The sequence below is a fragment of the Vulpes lagopus genome, chromosome 3 (genome assembly GCF_018345385.1).
Source record: "Vulpes lagopus strain Blue_001 chromosome 3, ASM1834538v1, whole genome shotgun sequence".
Lineage (NCBI taxonomy): Eukaryota > Metazoa > Chordata > Mammalia > Carnivora > Canidae > Vulpes > Vulpes lagopus.
The window spans coordinates 111,316,385-111,335,650 of NC_054826.1; the positions used below are offsets into that span (position 1 = coordinate 111,316,385).

At 40.3% G+C, this 19,266-nt stretch overlaps 1 protein-coding gene across 1 annotated transcript in view; it reads left to right on the forward strand.

Moving 5' to 3' along the window:
- The window catches only part of COG7 (component of oligomeric golgi complex 7), a 74,776-nt gene that overhangs the window by 19,230 nt on the left and 36,280 nt on the right, over positions 1 to 19,266 (forward strand). The window contains exons 5-8 of the mRNA XM_041747976.1: positions 294 to 376; positions 1,402 to 1,524; positions 12,481 to 12,679; positions 18,301 to 18,428. Of these exons, the coding sequence (XP_041603910.1) occupies positions 294 to 376; positions 1,402 to 1,524; positions 12,481 to 12,679; positions 18,301 to 18,428 (533 nt within the window). The remainder of the gene's footprint in view (positions 1 to 293; positions 377 to 1,401; positions 1,525 to 12,480; positions 12,680 to 18,300; positions 18,429 to 19,266) is intronic.

The following is a 19,266-nucleotide window of genomic DNA, read 5'->3' on the forward strand; positions in this document are numbered from 1 at the left end:
CTGTTCCCATGTAATAGTGATTTTGCTGATATATAATCTTAGCTATGTCACTGATGCTATTGATGTGTTACTTAAACAGGCTACGGCTCACAGTGTCTGAGTCTCATTCTGCCCTTATGCTTGACTTATTTTTCATATTTATATTCTCCCTGCATGAGTTAATTCATTGTGTAGGTAGGAAGTTTGGAACTCAAGCTTACATATATCCACGTTTAGCCAGGTGAATTCTTTCTCTTTTCTGCAACAGGAAGTCTGGTAACAAGGTGTTCATGTTTTCTGTTGTCCTCCCTTAGAGCAGTCCAGAGTGTTCGTGAAGGTGTTTACTGAAATTGACAGGATGCCCCAGTTGCTCGCCTACTACTACAAATGTCACAAGGTGAGGAGCCTGTGGTGCTTATGGTTGTGGAATGCTTCCCTGCTGGGCTGCAGAACTCCAGCTGTCATTGCTCCAAGGGAGAAACACCTGCCTCCTTGCTCTCTAGCCTTTTTCTTCCAATTAGCCAGTAGGGGGTGTTCTTGGTCCAGCCTGTGGATTCATTTGCTCACCAGTTGGAAAAAAACAAGCTCTCAGTTTTCAGCCTTTTTTGTGTTGATAGCTGCATTTCACTTACAGATGGAACAGTTATTTTAATTTCCCTCATTTTTGTCTTTCAAGGCAGAGTCGTATCTTAGGCCTCATGTCCTCAGCAAGCCTAAAGAATTTTCTGTCTTCTAGAATAGTTGACATGGCATAAAAACCCCAACAGCTTTCCAGGCTAACTTAATGCCTTCCAGTCCAGCACTCTTTTTTTTTTTTTTTTTTTTTTAATTTTTATTTATTTATTTATGATAGTCATACAGAGAGAGAGAGAGAGAGAGGCAGAGACACAGGCAGAGGGAGAAGCAGGCTCCATGCACTGGGAGCCTGATGTGGGATTCGATCCCGGGTCTCCAGGATCGCGCCCTGGGCCAAAGGCGGGCGCCAAACCGCTGCGCCACCCAGGGATCCCTAGTCCAGCACTCTTGTGTGTTTTAAGCTGTGGTGTTGGGCCATGAAGCTAAAGTGCACATGTGCATGCACACACACACACACACACACACACCTCTTAAAGTCTATTGGGAAGACTGTAGCAGGCCCAGTGGAAGGGACTTGGCGGGCTTTTGGGGCAAGGTAAAAGGAGAAAGGAACCCTTGGAGAGCAATGGATTTAAACTCTAATCCATGATCAGGGCTGGTGACTGTGAAGTCTTCCTTCTGCCCCCCACCCCACCTTTGTTTGCAGCGAATGGTCATCAGTGGGCACCCGATTGCTCAGGGTGGTAGGCAGTGGGAAATCGCTTGCTTTGCTGGGGCAGCAGGGCAGCTATAGTGGGTGGCATGTTCTGTTTACTCAGCAAGGTCCCCTCTATTCTGTCTTTGCAGGTACAGCTTTTAACAGCCTGGCAAGAACTGTGTCAGAGTGATCTCCCCCTGGACCGGCAGCTCACTGGATTCTATGATGCCTTGCTCGGGGCTTGGCATACGCAGATCCAGTGGGCAACGCAGGTAACAGCTCTCTGGGTCCTAGGGAATGGGTGGCTGCCCTGGGAGTGGTGTCCCCACTGCTTCCAGCACTGCTTGAAACACCTCCTTGTTTGCTGCCCTCACCAAAGGAGTTAAAGATAAGCCTCAAAACCCAAGGCAGTAAAATCTTTAGGTCTCCTTAAAACTCCTCTTATCATTCTTATCTGTATCTTAAACAGAATCTAATGTGACAGTGTTGCGTGTTGTTCAGCCAGGGAGCCCATGGAATTCCTGAAGGCCATTATCTTCTAATCTAAATGCAGGAGGCCCTTGGTCAGGTGGTGTTTGACTGAACAAGATTGTTTTTATCTGAACTTCGGATATAATGTACCTGGCCTAAAGTTAGTTTCCCTTGTTCACACAGCATGCCCAGAGTTTGAGGAAGAGTGCAGTTTTAAAGGTGCCCTCTGACTTAGGGGACTGATACGACAGAGGAACTTCATTTCCAGTGGAAGCTTCCCATCACTTATTTTCCCCAAGCCTCTCGGCATAGCACTTTCTGCCATCCAAGGCCTGAACTCTTGTTCCTGGGTCTTGATGCCACAAGATGCCCCAGATCCTCTTTCTTTCTTTGAGGAGAGAAAAGGCTGTGACTTACTGCCCTGTGGATGGTGTGGCTTGGTATTTTGTGTTTGCTTTCAAAATGAGCTGTGAATTCCTCTGGCAGGGTTCATTTCTCCCCTGCTGTATAGGAACTTGACCATAGCTGGAGAGAATCCCTCATCCAGGATTGTGTTGCTCCCTGTGGTTAAAGTGCTCTGCTCCATTCATGTTGCTTCTCCTGGAGCCAGTGGAACTCAGATTTAGGTCACAACAATGCAAAACATAACCTCTAGACGTTTCGCAACACTTATGTCAATTGTCGCTCTTCAGTCACCCTGTCGCTGCACATTCATTTCTGTGTCCCTTCTTCTGTCTTGTGTCATGAGGATAAAACCAGTTTATATCCACATGTGTCAAGGCCCTTAACTATCTAAGAAAAAGGATTTAAACCTCTCAGACTTCTGTTCGGGCCTCGTCCTAAATTTTGTAAGATGTGAGTTTGTGCCAATTGTTACTTTTGGTCCATGGCCCATTTCCTTTTCAGAGGGTAATAAGCATAATAAGTGACTGTCATCTCCTGAAGTTTAGTATAGTACAAAAGAAAACCAAAGACACCACAGTAAATGTGTCCCCTTCTGATTTACCCCCCACCATTTTAATATGAAAAATTTTCAACATATAAAAGAGTTGAAAGAATTGAATGGTGACCACCCAGGCACCCACTTTGTGCACTTTGCAATGAATATTTTGCTATGCTTGCTTTATCATAAATCTGTCTTTCCATGTATCTATCCATTCATTGGTCTTTTTTTTTTTTTAAGATTTTATTTATTTATTCATGAGAGACAGAGAGAGAGAGAGAGAGAGAGCTAGAGGCAGAGACACAGGCGGAGGGAGAAGCAGGCTCCATGCAGGGAGCCTGATGTGGGACTCGATCCCCAGTCTCCAGGATCAGGCCCTGGGCTGAAGGCGGCGCTAAACTGCTGAGCCACCTGGGCTGCCCTTTTGGTCTTATTCTTTTATTAATTTCAAAGGAAGTTACAAATATCATTTACCTCTGAACATGCATATTAGTAACTAGAGTTCAGTATTTGTTTCCTTTTTTCTTTGAGGTAAAATTGTGAAATGAAATGATCTTAAATATGCCACTTGATTAGTTTTGACAAATTCTGTTTAACATAATCTCTGTTAAGATACAGAGAACATTACCATCATTATAAGAAGTTCTCTCATGCTCCTTCCTAGTCAGTACCCCTGGGGGCATCCACTATTCTGATTTTTTAGCACTATAAATTAGTTTAGCCTGTTTTTGAAATTTTTTTGTTTGTTTTTGAATTTTACATAGAATTATATAGTGTGTGTTCTTTCCAGTAAGGCTTCTTTGATTCAGGGGCATATGTTTGTGAGATTTATTCACATTGTTGTGTGAATCAGTACTTTGTTCCTTTTTATTACTAAATACTGTTACATGGCATGAATAGACTACAGTTTGTTTATTCATTCTTATATTGAGGGACACTTGGGATATTTCCAGTTTGAGGCTATTATGAATAAAGAGGCTAATGAACATTGTTCTCTAAGTCTTTTTGTGGACACACATGTTCATATCTCTTGGGTAATTACCAAGGAGTGGAATTGCTGGGTCATTGGGCGGGTGTATGTTTTAGATTTATAAGAAACTGCCAGACATTTTCCCAAAGTGTTGTATGTTTTATATTCCCACAAGGGTGCAAGAGTCCTGATTGCCCTATATCTTTGCCAACGTTAGATGATGTCAGTCTTTCTAAGTTAGCTGTTCTAGTGGGTGTGTTGTAGTATCTCATTGTGGTTTTTTTTTTTTTTTTTTTCTCATTGTGGTTTTAAATTGAACTTTCCTGATGACTAAGGATGTTGAACACCTTCTCAGTGTGCTTATATCTTCCTTTGTGAAGAGTCTGTTCAGATCTTTGGCCCATTACAGAAAACTGGGTTGTTTGCGTCTTCATTATTGAGTTGTAGGAGTTCTTTATATAGTTCAGATAAAAGTCCTTTGACAAGTATGTTTTATAGATACTTCCTTCCAGTCTGTGGCTTAAACAGAGGTATTGACTTTGATGAGGCCTAATTTATCAATTTTTTTCTTTTATAGTTATTGTTTTTTAAGAAACCCTCCCCAGATTGCAATGATGCCCTTCTCCTAGAAGCTTGTTTAGTTTTTATAGTAAGGTCTGTGGTCCATCTTGAGTTGGTCTTTGTGTACGGTCAGGTCAGATTGTTTTCAGGTGGGCTGTTTATGTTGATTCTGTAGCTCTAGTTGAGACGTTCGGTTTTATGGTCTGTGAACTTGGCAGTAGGTGGTTCTTTGGCTGATGGTGGGAGGAATTCCTTTGCCAGATCACTTCAAAGGACAGGGAATACCTTTGAGCATAAGAGACCCAGTGTGGTTTTTTTTTTTTTTTTTTCCCGATGTGTTTTAACTGAAATGTGTTAAAAAAAAAAAAATGCCACTAAAGGTTTAGGATCTGACTTTATAGTTTGATCAGCTGATCAACCAGTTAAAGCTCCTTAGAACGAGTTACTTAGTTTAATTCTTCCCCTGCCGTGGGTCACTGGAGTAGGAGAGAAGTGGAAAGGAGATTTTCACTGTGCCATCCTTCCTCACAAGATGTGGCAAGGAGTCAGAATTCCTTTTTCTAGACAAGGCTCATTTCCCTTTCTTTCTTGGGTCCCTTCCTTTCTTGCAGCAAAAGGTTTCTTTGGTCAGATGACAATGTTGGGTTGGGTGGTATCTGAAGGTGATGATTCTCTGACATTAGCATGTTTGCTGATAGTGAAGGGACTTCACTGGCTAGAGACGGGAGGGTCTGTATTGGTACAGCTATGTGTGTGGTTAGTGGAACCATGCAGTGGAGGAACTGTGAGTTCAAGACAGAAGTGTGGCTTTCTCGGGAAGATAGAGTCTGGAGCAATAGAGTGAATGATGACATTGCTGTTTTAAGAATGATTTTTGGGGGAAAGAAAAAAGAATGATTTTGGGGGCAGCCTGTGTGGCTCACTTGATCCTGGAGACCCAGGATCAAGTCCCACGTCAGGCTCCCTGCATGGAGCCTACTTCTCCCTCTGCCTCTCTCCCTCTCCTCTCTGTGTTTCTCATGAATAAATAAATAAAATCTTAAAAAAAAAAAAAAGAACGATTTTGGTGTCAGAGCTTCACCTATGTAGTTTCCCTGCCCGGAAAGCTTAACCCTAATGCTGTCATGAGGAAACATGCAGAGAGGAGCACCTGGGTGGGTCAATCAGTTGAGTATCTGCCTTCACCTTGGGTCATGATCTCCGGGTTCTGGTATTGAGCTATTCATCAGGCTCCCTGCTCGGTGTGAAGCCTGCTTCTCATCTCCCTCCGCCGCTCCTCCTGCTCATGCTCTCTCTTTCTCAAATAAATAAATAAGTCTTTAAAAAAAAGGAAGCATGCAGAATAAATTCAAATTCAAGACCATTTTGTGAAACAGTTGTCCAGGATTCTTTAAAAATGTCAACGTCATGAAAGAAAAAACTTGAGGAATTTATTTTATTTTATTTATTTATTTATTTTTTTATTGTTTTTTTTATTTTTTATTTTTTATTTTTATTTATTTATGATAGGCACACAGTGAGAGAGAGAGAGAGGCAGAGACACAGGCAGAGGGAGAAGCAGGCTCCATGCACCGGGAGCCCGACATGGGATTCGATCCCGAGTCTCCAGGATCGCGCCCCGGGCCAAAGGCAGGCGCCAAACCGCTGCGCCACCCAGGGATCCCAGAGGAATTGATTTTAGATTATAGGAGACAAAAAAAAAGAATGGCAACTAAATGTGACTGCACAATCCTTGATTGGATTCTACAGGATGACAAAAAAAAAAAAATCAAGGACATTACAGAGACTATTGGGGAACTTTGAACTTGAGCCATAGCAGATAAAGGTATTACTTCAAGACTAAGTTTGATAAGTTGTATTGGTGTCCCTTTTCTGTTAGGGACAAACTCAGTACTTACGTGATGAATGCAGTGGTACCAAGTGTGCTCTCTTTAATGCCATAGCCAATTGGATGTTTCCTTAATAGCTGGAAGTTTGCCTAGAGGTAGAAGCAGTGTAAGAATCCTTATCACACACCCAGAGCAGTAGAGGCATGCTGAGCTCAAAAGAACCTGTACCATCACATCGAATTAATGATGACAAAATTTAGTTTCAGGGTATCATCTTCATCTGTCCTATTATTTTGAATTTTACTAGTTTTAAAATTGAAATGATTTTTTTTATTGCGGTGAAATATATATAATGTAAGATTTACCATTTTTACCATTTTTAAGTTTACGGTCAGGCAGCATTAAGTACATTGGACAATTTGATTAACTATCACCATTATCTGTTTCTAGAACTTTTTTAATCATCCCAAGCAGAAACTGTGTGCCCATTAAGCAATAACTCCCCATTCCCTTCTCCCCCATGCCCTGGTATCTTTTGTGCTACTGTCCCTCTACATTTTCCTATTCTAGATCCCTCTTAGAAGTGGAATTATACAGGGGCACCTGGATGGCTCAGGTGGTTAAGCATCTGCCTTTGGCTCAGGTCGTGATCCCAGGATCCCTGGATGGAGCCCTACATAGGGCTCACTGCTTAGCGGGAAAGCTGCTTCTCTCTCTCTCTCTCTTTCTTCCTCTGCCTCTCCCCACCACTTATTCTCTCTTTTTCTCTCTCTCTCAAATAAATAAATAAAATCTTTAAAAAAAGTGGAATCATACAATATCTATTCTTTGTGTCTGGCTTATTCCACTTAGTTTTCAAGGATTATCTGTTGTAGCAGATATCGCAATTTTCCATTCCTTTCTTATGGCTGAATGATTTTCCATTATATGTATCTACCACATTCTGTTTATTCCCTCATCTGTTAATAAGCACTTGGATTGCTCCCACCTTTTGGCTATTGTGAATAATGCTGCAGTGAACATGGGTGTACAAAAACCTATTTGGATCCCTCTTTTCATTGGTTTTGAGGTATATATCTAGGAATGGAATTGCTGGATCATATGCTGGATATGATCATATCATATCATATCATATCATATCATATCATATCGTTTAACTTTTTCAGGGACTGCCAGACTGTTTTCCACAACAGGTGCACCATTTTACCTTCCCGCCAACAAATGTGTGAAGGTTCCAGCTTCTCTACATCTTTGCCAACATTTATTTTCCTTTCCTTTTATTTACTTATTTATGTATTTTAAGGTTGTATTTACTTGAGAGAGAGAGAGAATGAGAATATGTATGCGTTGGGGAGGGGCAGAGGCAGAGGGAGAGGGAGAGAATCTCAAGTAGATTCCCCACCTGGGGCTCGATCTCACAACTCAGAAATAATGATCTGAGCCAAACCAAGAGTTGATGCTTAGCTGACCAAGCCACCCAGGTGCCCAACTAAACTTTTTTTTTTTTTTTAATTTTTTATTTATTTATGATAGTCACAGAGAGAAAGAGAGAGAGGCAGAGACACAGGCGGAGGGAGAAGCAGGCTCCATGCACCGGGAGCCTGATGTGGGATTCGATCCCGGGTCTCCAGGATCGCGCCCTGGGCCAAAGGCAGGCGCCAAACCGCTGCGCCACCCAGGGATCCCCTAAACTTTTTTTCTAAGAGTTTTATACTTTTAATGTTTGGGTCTGATTAATTTTGACTTAAATTTTTTTTTTACTTAATTTTTTGTAGTGGTAAAAAAAAAAAAATTTTTTTTTGTAGTGGTGCAAAGTAAGGCTCCAGTGTTTTTCTTTTGCATGTAGATATCCAGTTTTCAGAGCACCACTTGTTGAAAAGTCTGCCCTTTGCCCATTGAATAGTCTTGGCCCTCTTTTAAAAATCATTTGACAGTGTATGTGACAGTTTATTTCCAGGCTCTCTTTTGCATTGGGCTATATGTCTGTCCTTATAGCTGCTGCCACACTGTTTTGATTAGTGTACCTTTGTAGTAAGTTTTGAAATCTGGAAGTGCAAGATAGCCAACATTGTTCTTTTTCAAGATTGTTTTGGCTATTTGAAATTCCTTGAAACTCCATGTTAATTTTTATAATGGGCTTTCCTATTTCTCCAGAAAACATTTTTGGGATTTCAATAGGGATTGCCTTGAATCTATAGATGGCTTTGGGTAGTATTACCATCTTAACAGTATTAAGTCTTCCAGTCTATGAACACAGGATGGTCTTGACATTTATTTGTATCTTTAATTTTTTTCAGCAGTTTTTCATTACTTTCAGCATATAGGTCTTTCACCTGTTATTAATGGTATTATTTTCTTAATTTTCTTTTTGAGTTGTTCATTGCTAGTGTATAGAAATGCAATTGATCTTTGCTTGTTGATTTTATATCCTATAATTTTGCTGAATTTATTAATGTTAATTTGTGTGTGTATGTGAATTCTTTTGGTTTTCTACATTACAAGATCATGCAGTTTATGAAGAGAGATAAGTTTTTCTTTTTTCCTTTATAGTTTAGATGCCTTTTATTTCTTTTTCTTGTCCAATTGTTCTGGCTAGAACTTTCAAAACTATGTTGAATAAAATGGCATATTTGTCTTGTTCCTGGTCTTAGGAAGGGGAAAAACTTTCAGTATTTCATCACTGAGTATGATAGCTGTTTTTCTTATGTGGCCTTTATCATGTTGAGGAAGTTCTTTTCTATTCCTAGCTTTTTTTTTTTGTTTTTAGATTTTATTTATTTATTCATAAGAGACACACAGAGAGAGGCAGAGACATAGGCAGAGGGAGAAGCAGGCTTCCTGCAGGGAGCCTGATACAGGACTTGATCCTTGGACCTCAGGATCACGAGAGCCAAAGGTAGACACTCAACCACTGAGCCACCCAGGCATCCCTCTATTCCTATTGAGTGTTTTTTTGTTTGATTCATTTAACTTTTTTTTTTTTTTAACAGTAAAGGATGTTGAATTTTGTCAAATACTTTTTTTCTGCATAAACCGAGATGGTCATGCGTTTTCTTCCCTTGATTTTCTTTTTTTAAATTTTTTTTTCTATTTATTTATTTATGATAGTCACAGAGAGAGAGAGAGTCAGAGACACAGGCAGAGGGAGAAGCAGGCTCCATGCACTGGGAGCCCGATGTGGGATTCGATCCCAGGTCTCCAGGATCGCGCCCTGGGCCAAAGGCAGGCGCCAAACCGCTGCGCCACCCAGGGATCCCTTCCCTTGATTTTCTTAATGTAACATATTACATTGATTAATTTTTATGTATTGAACCATTCTTCATTTTAGAGATCCATCCCACTTGGTCATGGTGTATAATCCTTTTAATATGCTTGCTGAATTCAGTCTACTATTATTTTTGGGTATTGTTGATTGTGTATTTATAAGGAGAATGGTCTGTAATTTTCTTTTAGAATCTGATTGGCTTTGGTATCAAATTAATGCTGGCTTCATAGAATGAGTTAGAAAGTGTTTTGTAGGGCAGCCCTGGTGGCACAGCGGTTTGGTGCCGCCTGCAGCCTGGGGTGTGATCCTGGAGACTCGGGATCAAGTCCCACATCCGGCTCCCTGCATGGAGCCTGCTTCTCCCTCTGCCTGTGTCTCTGCCTCTCTCTCTCTCTCTGTGTCTATGAATAAATAAATAAAATCTTAAAAAAAATTACCTCAGAAAGTGTTTTGTATTAGTTTGCTAGGACTGCCGTAACTAAATATTACAGACCGAATGGTTTTAACAGTAGAATTCATTTTCTTATGGTTCTGGGGACTAGAAGTCCAAGGTCAAGGTATTGGCAGGGTTGGTTTCTTCTGAGACCTCTTGACTTGCTGGTGGCAATCTTCTCCCTGTGTCTTCTTTTTATGGGTGTCTGTGTCCTGACTCCTCTTGTTATAAAGACACCAGTCAGATTAGATAAGGGTCCACCCAGATGACCCATTTTACCTTAATTGCCTCTTTAAAACTCCTAGGTCCAAACATAGTCACATTCTGGATACTGGGGGTTTGGACTTTTTTTTTCTGGGGGGGGGGTTTGGACTTTTAACATGAATTTTGAGGACACACAGTTCAGAATATAGAATGTTCTCCAATGTTTTTAGAAGAGTTTGAGAAGGATTGGCGTTAGTTCTTTTTTTTTGGCAGGGGATGTTAATTCTTTTAATGTTTGGTAGAATTCATCAGTGAAGCCATCTGGTTCTCAGTTTTTCTGGGTTTTTTTTTGCTAGGAAGTTTTTGATTACTGATTCTGCCTCCTTCCTACTTAGTTATAAAGACTATTTAAATTTTCTCTTTCTTCTTCAGTTACTTTTGGTAAATTGTGTTTCTAGGAATTTGTCTATTTCATCTAAGTTATCTAATTTATTGGCATATCCTTCATCATAGTGTCTTATAATCCCTTTTATTTCTGTAAAATTGGTAGTAAATGTACCCATCTTCATTTCTGATTTTATTTTATTTTTAAAGATTTTATTTATTTATTCATCAGAGACACACAGAGAGAGAGAGAGGCAGAGACACAGGCAGAGGGAGAAACAGGCTCCCTGCAGGGAGCCCGATGCGGGACTTGATCCTGGGACTCCAGGATTACGACCTGGGCCCAAGGCAGGTGCTAAACCGCTGAGCCATCCAGGCATCCCTCATTTCTAATTTTAGTAACTCAAGTCTTCTTTCTTTCTTTCTTTCTTTTTTTTTTTTTTTTGTCAGTCTAGATAACAGGCTTGTTAATTTTGTTGATCTTTTCAAAGAACCAACTAGTTTTGTTGATTTTTAAAATTCACTTTCTGTTCTTTATTTCATTTACTTCTCCTCTGATCATTTTATTTCCTTCCTTCTGCTAGCTTTGGGTTACCTTTCTTTTTTTTCTTTTTCTTAATGTGTACAGTTAGGTTACTGATTTGAGATATTTCTTCCTCTTTAATGTATGTGTTTAAAGCTACAAAATTCCCTCTTAGTGTTGCTTTTGCTGTATCCCATAACTTTGGGGAAGTTGTGTTTTCATTTTCATTCCTCTCAGGGTATTTCCTCATAAAATTTTGAGTTTATTGATTTTATAGTTTTTAAACTTGCACCTCTTTTGGCCGTAGAGTTACCTAAGATTGGCCTTACATCTTGTTTTCATGTTTGTACATGTTTAAGTTATAATAAAAAAGCATTTGAGAGGCACCTGGGTGGCTCAATCAGTTAAGCATCTGTCTTTGGCCCAGGTCATGATTCCAGGGTCCTGGATCGAGTCACACATCAGGCTCTCTGCTCAGCGGAGAGTCTGCTTCTCTCTTTCCCTATGCTCCTCCTTTTGCTCTGCTCTCTCTCTCTCACTCTCTCAAATAAATAAATAAAATCTTTAAAATAAAAAAACTTAAAAAGTTAAACATTTGACCAACACAGGGGAGACTGTGAGAACTACTCTCTAAATGTACTGCGTACATTTTTCCAGGTTTGTCCAAGAGATCAATAGTATATAAAACAGGAAAAAAAAAAAAAGACTTTTTAAAAAGATTTTTTTTATTTATTAGAGAGAGAGAGAGAACACAAGCAAGGGGAGCAGAAAAGGGAGAAGCAGGCTCCCCACCAAGCAGAGAGCCTGATGTGGGGCTTGATGCCAGGACCCTGGGATCATGACCTGAGCAGAAGGCAGACACCAACTGAGCCACAGGTACCCCAGGACTCTTGGTGAATAAGTAAATCTATAGTCTTTTTTTTTAAAAATATTTTATTTATTTATTCATGAGACACACACACACACACACACACACACAGATATTGAGAGAGAGGCAGAGGCAGAAACACAGGCGGAGGGAGAAGCAGGCACCATACAGGGAGCCCAGTGCAGGACTTGATCCCGGGACCTCAGGATCACGCCATGAGCCAAAGGCAGATGCTCAGCCGCTGAGCCAGCCAGGTGTCCCGTAAATCTATAATCTGAAAGGCCCTGGATACACTCTTCCTGATGGTCCTTAGAATAAAAGACAAATCCATCTTTACTGAAGATCTGTCTCATGGGGTAGAGGTGGCTGTGGACTGGTCTGTACATCTAGCTGAATGTCCTCTGACCCTGACTCAGCGACTTGCTCTTTATTTTGTTCCCCATCTGCCACACACTCCCAGTTCCTGCACTGTTATCCTCACTGTCCTCAGTAGCCATCTAAATACTACCTGTGATAGATTTGAAAAGAGGGGCTTGGGATCAGTAATAGATATAAAGTAGCTAATCGTCCTGGACAAGTTGCAAGTTCTGCCAGTTACTGGTCTTTCTGAGCTTGTTTGAATTGGGGCTAAAGAATGCTTGGTGCTTCAAGCTCTTGACCAAGGCCAGTTTCCAGCTGTTGGAGACATTCCTCTGAGAGCATCCAGGAGGCTGCTTCTTTAAACGGTATGCTCCTGCTTGGTCCTGTGTGCTAATGCGTTACTCTCTCCCACTGCAGGTTTTCAAGAACCCCCACGAGGTGGTGACTGTGCTGCTGATTCAGACTCTGGGGGCCTTGCTGCCCACTCTACCTGACTGCCTCAGCTCTGGCGTGGAGAGGGCAGGGCCTGAGCTAGAGCTCCTCAAGCTGCTAGAGTTCTATGACGCCACCGCCCACTTTGCCAAGGGGTTGGAGATGGCACAGCTCCCCCACCCACGTAAACATTCCTTCTGGCTTGTCTTTACTTGCTCTTTTTGAAGCTTCTGGGGCCTGGGTTTACTGTCTTTTCAGATGACTGGTTTTATAGAATTGGAAGGGATCTTTGTCTTCCTTCTTAGCAAATATAGAAGCCTTTTCCATGAAAGCATTGCCATTATGGAAATGGTTGTTACCTATTGTATTAACCAGTCCCAGTGCTACTAGGGGCTCTGCATGCTCTGGGGAAGTGACGGGCACTTTGGCAGGGGCTTAGAATTTGAAAGAGGTAGCTGGGCACCAGTGGCCTTGAATTGGCAGCAGGTTACATTGGGAGGGTAGAGTCCTCTTCCCTTTGAGGCATCATAAAACCTCAGACCACTCAACCTAAAAAGTAAGTTGAAGAGAACAAAGAGGTTAGAGGAACTTTTTGTTGGGACATCAGCAAGTTTTTAAGGGCAGGGAAGGGTTGTGTTGGGACTAAGGGTGGTTATGGGGGAAATGGACCTTCCCCAGCTGTATCTGGGAGCACAGCACTCCTAATTCCCATTTAGGAACACAGCAGTGGTATGTTACCTGTATCCCCGGTTAAGTTAAAACCATCATAGACTTTTAAGTAGCACAGATCTCGTGACACATGCTGCTGTCAAATCAGGAAATCACTTCAGGAAGCTTTGTTCTGCCATTTGGCTGCTATGTGTCACTAACTTGGTTTATTTAATAGTTATTCTCTTTAATTACATTTGTGTATAATTACTTTGTACATTCCAGGGAGTGTTTATTGTTCGAGTTCCAGATGATTCATAGGTGTTTTGGCTCACTCGCTCGGCAGGTCTCAGTTGTGGGAGAGGCAAGGGGGATGTGGATAGCTTCCAGAGGACCAAGATGCCATGTCCAAGTGGCTAGAGTGTAGGGCAAGCTACCTACTAGAGCAGAGTAGAATGAAGGTAGGGCAAAGGACAGGCTGCCTTCCTCCCACTGTTGATGGATATTCTTGAAGAAGAGAGAGCCACCTTCCAAAGAATCAGACATAGAAGTGCTTTGTTAGCCACAGAAACTTAGATTTTTAATGATTCCTACCGAGGTTTTCCAAAAGTATTTTTTTAAATGTAAAAAGATACTTCAAAAACACTCAAAAATAAAAATAGGTACAAGAAAATAAAAATGATTCACCACCTTCGCACTTAGAAACACTGGCAGCCTTGTTATATTTTCTCCCAGTAATTCCAATATAAATACACATTTTCCACAAATATATATATATAAATATATACACATACATATCTTTAAAACTGGTATATATAATCTTAAATTATCTTTTTTTGCTCAATATAATTAGCATTTAAAAAATGTCATTAAATGTTTTCCCAAGACATGGTTTTTAATAATCACTTGATAACTATGGCTTACTTTAAATTTTTTATCCACCACTATAAATAGAAGTATTATGAACAATCTAACATTAATTTTGAGCCCCCAAATTTTGCTTATTCCTTAGGATAAGTTTAAAAATTACAGTTGTTAAAAAATGAACATTTTAAAGATGTTTATCATATTTTGCTCTTTAGAAAGTTTCTCCCTATTTTCCTATCTGTCAGGAGTGAGTGAGGGCACCCATCCCTCATGCCTAGATGCTCTAGATGCTCCTGTTTTTTCCCTATAATTGCCCGGTTCTTAGACAATTAATGATATTTCATTTTGATTTTTCATTTCGTTGATTACTATCAAGTTTTAATTTACATTATAAATTTTTTTTTTCTCTTCCAAATTGCTTATTCTTTTGCCTGTTTTTCTTTTAGAAGGTTTAATCTGTTTCTGGTCAATTTATAAGAGCATTTTATTTAAAATGATATATATATATATCATTAAATACATAACAGAAGGCAACAAAGTACATGTTATAAAAATTCATGATAATCGAAATCTATAACACAAACTGAAAGTCTCCTATAATCCCAGCTTGCCAAAAATAACCACAGTTAAAAATTTGGTATGTCTTCCTGAAATAAACTGATGTAATAAGGATTTTATTCCCATTGTTTATCAAGTATGTTGGCAGGTATATTTTCTAACTTTATATTTTGCCTTTAACATTTTTTCTATTTTAGTAACTAATGCATATAATAATTAGAAATATATAAAAGATTATGCAATAGGAAAACTAAATTTTTAAGATAATTTAAGTAGGTTTTATAATTAATAAACAATGGGTATCCATTATAGAAAAACTAAAAAAACACAAAGAAGGAAGAACATTCTCCATCTGCCATCTAGAAATAGTATTTTGTGTTTTATATGTGTGCAGATTCTGTATGAGTGAGAGTATCTCTGTATCCTTAAATATTTTTTAAAAAGATTTTATTTATTGATTAGAGTGTGTGCAAGAGTGAGCACGAGTAGGGGAAGGGGCAGAGGGAGAAGCAGATTTCCCAGTGAGCCTGATGATGATTCAGGGCTCCATCCTGGAATCATGACCTGAGCTGAAGGCAGATGCCTAACTGACTGAGCCACACAGGCGCCCCTCCTTTAAATGTGTTTTTAATAGAGTATATTGTTATTTTTATCAACCCCCCCCAATTTAACATTGCCTCAATAATGTCACCTAATACACAAATTTTTCCATTTGTTCCACAGAAGTCTTTTTTTGTTGTTGTTGTTGTTCTACAGAAGTCTTTATAGCTACTTCCCCACCTCTGCCTCCATTAAGATCAGTTAGTTGGTGCACATTGTATCTGGTTGTCTTATCTCTTTAATTTCTTATTCTGAAACAGTCATCTCTTTTTTGTCTTTTGTGACACTGACCTCTTTGAAGAATACAGGGTAATTTTCTAGTAGAATGTCCCATATTCTGGAACTGTCTGTGATTGTTCCCTCAAGATTAAATTTAGATTAAATATTTCGGCAAGAATGCTACATATTTCCTTTGGCATCACATCAGGGACACATAATGTCCAATCATTGGTGATGGTTGGATTAATCACTTGGTAGATGTATCCACTAGATCTCTCCATTACAAAGGTATCTCTTCCTCTTTGTAATTAATAAATAATCCATGGGGTGATGCTTTGAGCCCATAGGAATAACTAATCCTCAGAAAACATTTACCCAGTGACTTCAGCATCCATCAGTAATCCTTACCTGAATAAACTTTTACACTGCTGATTATAAAATGATTTCATAATTCTCTCTACATCTATTTGCAGGCCTTTTATATTATAAAGAAGATAGTTCCCTTTCTGTCCTCACTTTTTAAAAGTTTTTTTATATATAAGTAATTTCTACACCCCATGTGCTGCTCAAACTCAAAACCTTGAGATCAAGAGATCAAGAGTCCTCTGACTGAGCCAGCCAGTCGTCCCCTTTGCTCACTGTAATATCACTGTAAATCCATGGATTCTCTTTTATTCATTGTGTTAAAATTTATTATTGCCATTATTCATTTTGATGCTCGAATTATTTCAAATTTGGTCAGTGGTTGCCCCTTCAGGCTGCCTCTTTGATTTTTTTGTTGTGTCCCCACCAGTCTTTGAGTGCTGTCTTGCTGTTGGGCACAAACTGTTCCAGGAACACATACCTTCCCTGCCTCAGACCTGCATTTTCCCAAGGAGCCTGGTTTCTTCTAATGGAAAATAGTATTTAGAACAAGGTCTGGACACCAAGAGTACCCATTGTTGCTAGGTTTCTAGGCTCTTTTGCTGGATAGAGCTAGGAAACACTTATTTCCAGTTTCTGCTGATTGTTCCAAATCAGATCCACTACCACAAATTTTTACTTTCTGACTTACCAGTTACATCCCCCCTTTTTAAAAAAATTTTTATTTAAAGATTTTATTTATTCATAGAGACAGAGAGAGGCAGAGACACAGGCAGAGGGAGAAGCAGGCTCCATACAGGAAGCCTGACGTGGGACTTGATCCCGGGTCTCCAGGATCACACCCCAGGCTGCAGGCGGCGCTAAACTGCTGCGCCACCAGGGCTACCCCAATTACATCCCTTCTTGTACAGTGAGAACTCTGATTCCTAACCGAGTGTGTGTGTGTATGTGTTTTATATATGTACACGTCCAATTATTTTTTCATGACTGCTTCATGGGTAGGTCACAACATTTAATTTATTCCTTCAACTGCAAATGGAGTAGTCCTGGAATGTCACATGCTGAGATTGCTATGCTGAGCAAAACCAGACTGCTGTCATACAACATCTATTCTGGTGGGAGATAACCAGATGATCATAGTAATGGGTGTATAATTACAAAATGAGGTGAGTACTTTGAAGAAAAGCAGAGTGGTTCTAGAGGAATATATGAACAAACAAAGCTGACTGAGCCTGGTGACTTGAGCTAGATGAGTCCTGAAAGAAAAAATGGGAGAGGACCAGATGCAGGAGGATAAGGGAGAACAGGGTCCTTCCAGACAGAAGCACCATCTTGTGACCAGAAGGGAGCCTGATGCTTCTGAGGAACTAAGAGAAGGCTGGAGGCCAGGGCCATTGTGAGGGAGGAAAGGCTGGGGCAGTAGTCAAAAAAAGAGAAGGTTTTATTGAGTGTTACCACATGCTAAACACAGATTTTATGTAGTCTCCACCAATGCCTTGTAAGAATGACGCCATTACTTTTTTTTTTTTTTGGAATGACGCCATTACTAACCTCAATTTATAGCTGAGGAAACAGGCATCGAAAGTTCTATCATCATACATGGCCACATAAGTTAGAAACAGGGGAGCTTGGATGGAAACGTCTTCACTCTTTGCTGCCTCCCTCTTCCACCTTCTGAGGTCAGTGCGTGTGGGTCCTTGCAGGCTAGAGAAAAGATTTTGGATTCCAGCTGACCCACTCAAAGACCAATTAGGAATATGTCAGAAAGATTACAGGAGGCAGCCTGAAGGGGTAACCACTGACCAAATTTGAAATAATTGAGCATCCAAGTGAATAATGACCATATTGGATCATAACACTATGAATACAAAAGGAATCCACAAATTCATAGGAATATTATATTAAAGAGAGCAAGAAAGGAAGATCTCTTCTTTACAAGAGAAAGCCTGCAGGTAGATGTAGAAGGAATGAGATAAGTAGAAAACCACCATTTAATAATGAGCAGTGTAAAAGTTTATTCAGGCAAGGATTATCAATGGTTGCTGATGTCACTTGGGTAAGCGTTCAAGTTAAAAACTGAAATGCTATGTCCTGGAATATGCCCATTTCAATACTTGATACAATCACGCTTTTTTTTTTTTAATGTAGTTGAATATAGGAATCTTTGGAATGCCTTATATACGGGGTATCCTGTCCATAAAGTCCTGGAAAAGTGTTTTTCCTACAGAGCCCTTTCTTTGTAACACTTCTGGAACTTGGCCTTGGCTAGAGTTATCATTTGAAGGGATTCCTAACAATAGTGGGTTATGGGAAGAAGCGAGTTGGTGTCTTTACTAGTGGTCTAGACAAATTATACACAGAACCCAAATTCATCAAAATATTTACTGAAGTGATTGCTGCAGCTTCTATGAAAACAAAAGCAGATTAACAAAATATAGTCACCCCTGAGATGAAACCAGCAAAGTTCCAGTACATTACCTTTCACCTGTTGTTTGCCAGCAATTTCAGACTCTTTGTTCATTATTGATTTTAATTTTTGATTCCCTCAAGATGAGTACAACCTGGTGAAAGTCACAGAACTGGTGGAGGCTGTGTATGGTCCATATAAACCCTACCAGCTGAAGTATGGTGACCTGGAAGAGAAGAACGTCCTCATCCAAATCAGCGCGGTGCCTTTGGTAATGTCACAGCCCTGCCGGTGGCCAGTGAGGGATCATCTGGTTTGCCAGCCATGGGGTCGGGGGTGGGATGCACCGGAGAAGGTGGAGAATAGCATCAGACATGCAAAGAGTGGGAACAGGTATGCAAAAAACAGGCTCTAAGTACCTTGTGGACTCTTGTAGTCCAAGTGTAAAATGAGACCTCAGATGCGCTGCCAGTTTTCTATTTAAAATCTCAAAAGTCAAAAAAAAAAAAAAAACAAAAAAAACAAAAAAAAAATAAAATCTCAAAAGTCCAGCAGAATGAGAGACTTAAATCTTTTTTTTTTTTTTTTTTAAGATTTTATTTATTCATTCATGAGAAACACAGAGAGAGACAGAGACATAGGCAGAGGGAGAAGCAGGCTCCATGCAGGGAGCCCGATGTGGGATTCAATTCCAGGACCCAGGATCACAAACTGAGCCAAAGGCGCTTAACCACTGAGCAACTCAGGTGCCCCGAGAGACTTAAATCTTTTGGGTATAGGGGATCCCTGGGTGGCTCAGCGGTTTAGCGCCTGCCTTTGGCCCAGGGCGTGATCCTGGAGTCCCGGGATCTAGTACCGCGTCGGGCTCTTGCCATGGAGCCTGCTTCTCCCTCTGCCTGTGTTTCTGCCTCTCTCTCTCTCTCTCTCTCATGAATAAATAAATCTTAAAAAAACAAAATCTTTTGGGTATAAGTTGATCATCTCCCTGATTTAATGAATTCTTATTATGGTAGTCTTTTGTCTAAGGAACATATGCAAACGGACACGGCCCCTGAGCATTCATGGATGGTGGTCCCGGGGCAGGTTTACTTGCACAGGCCTCCAAGGAG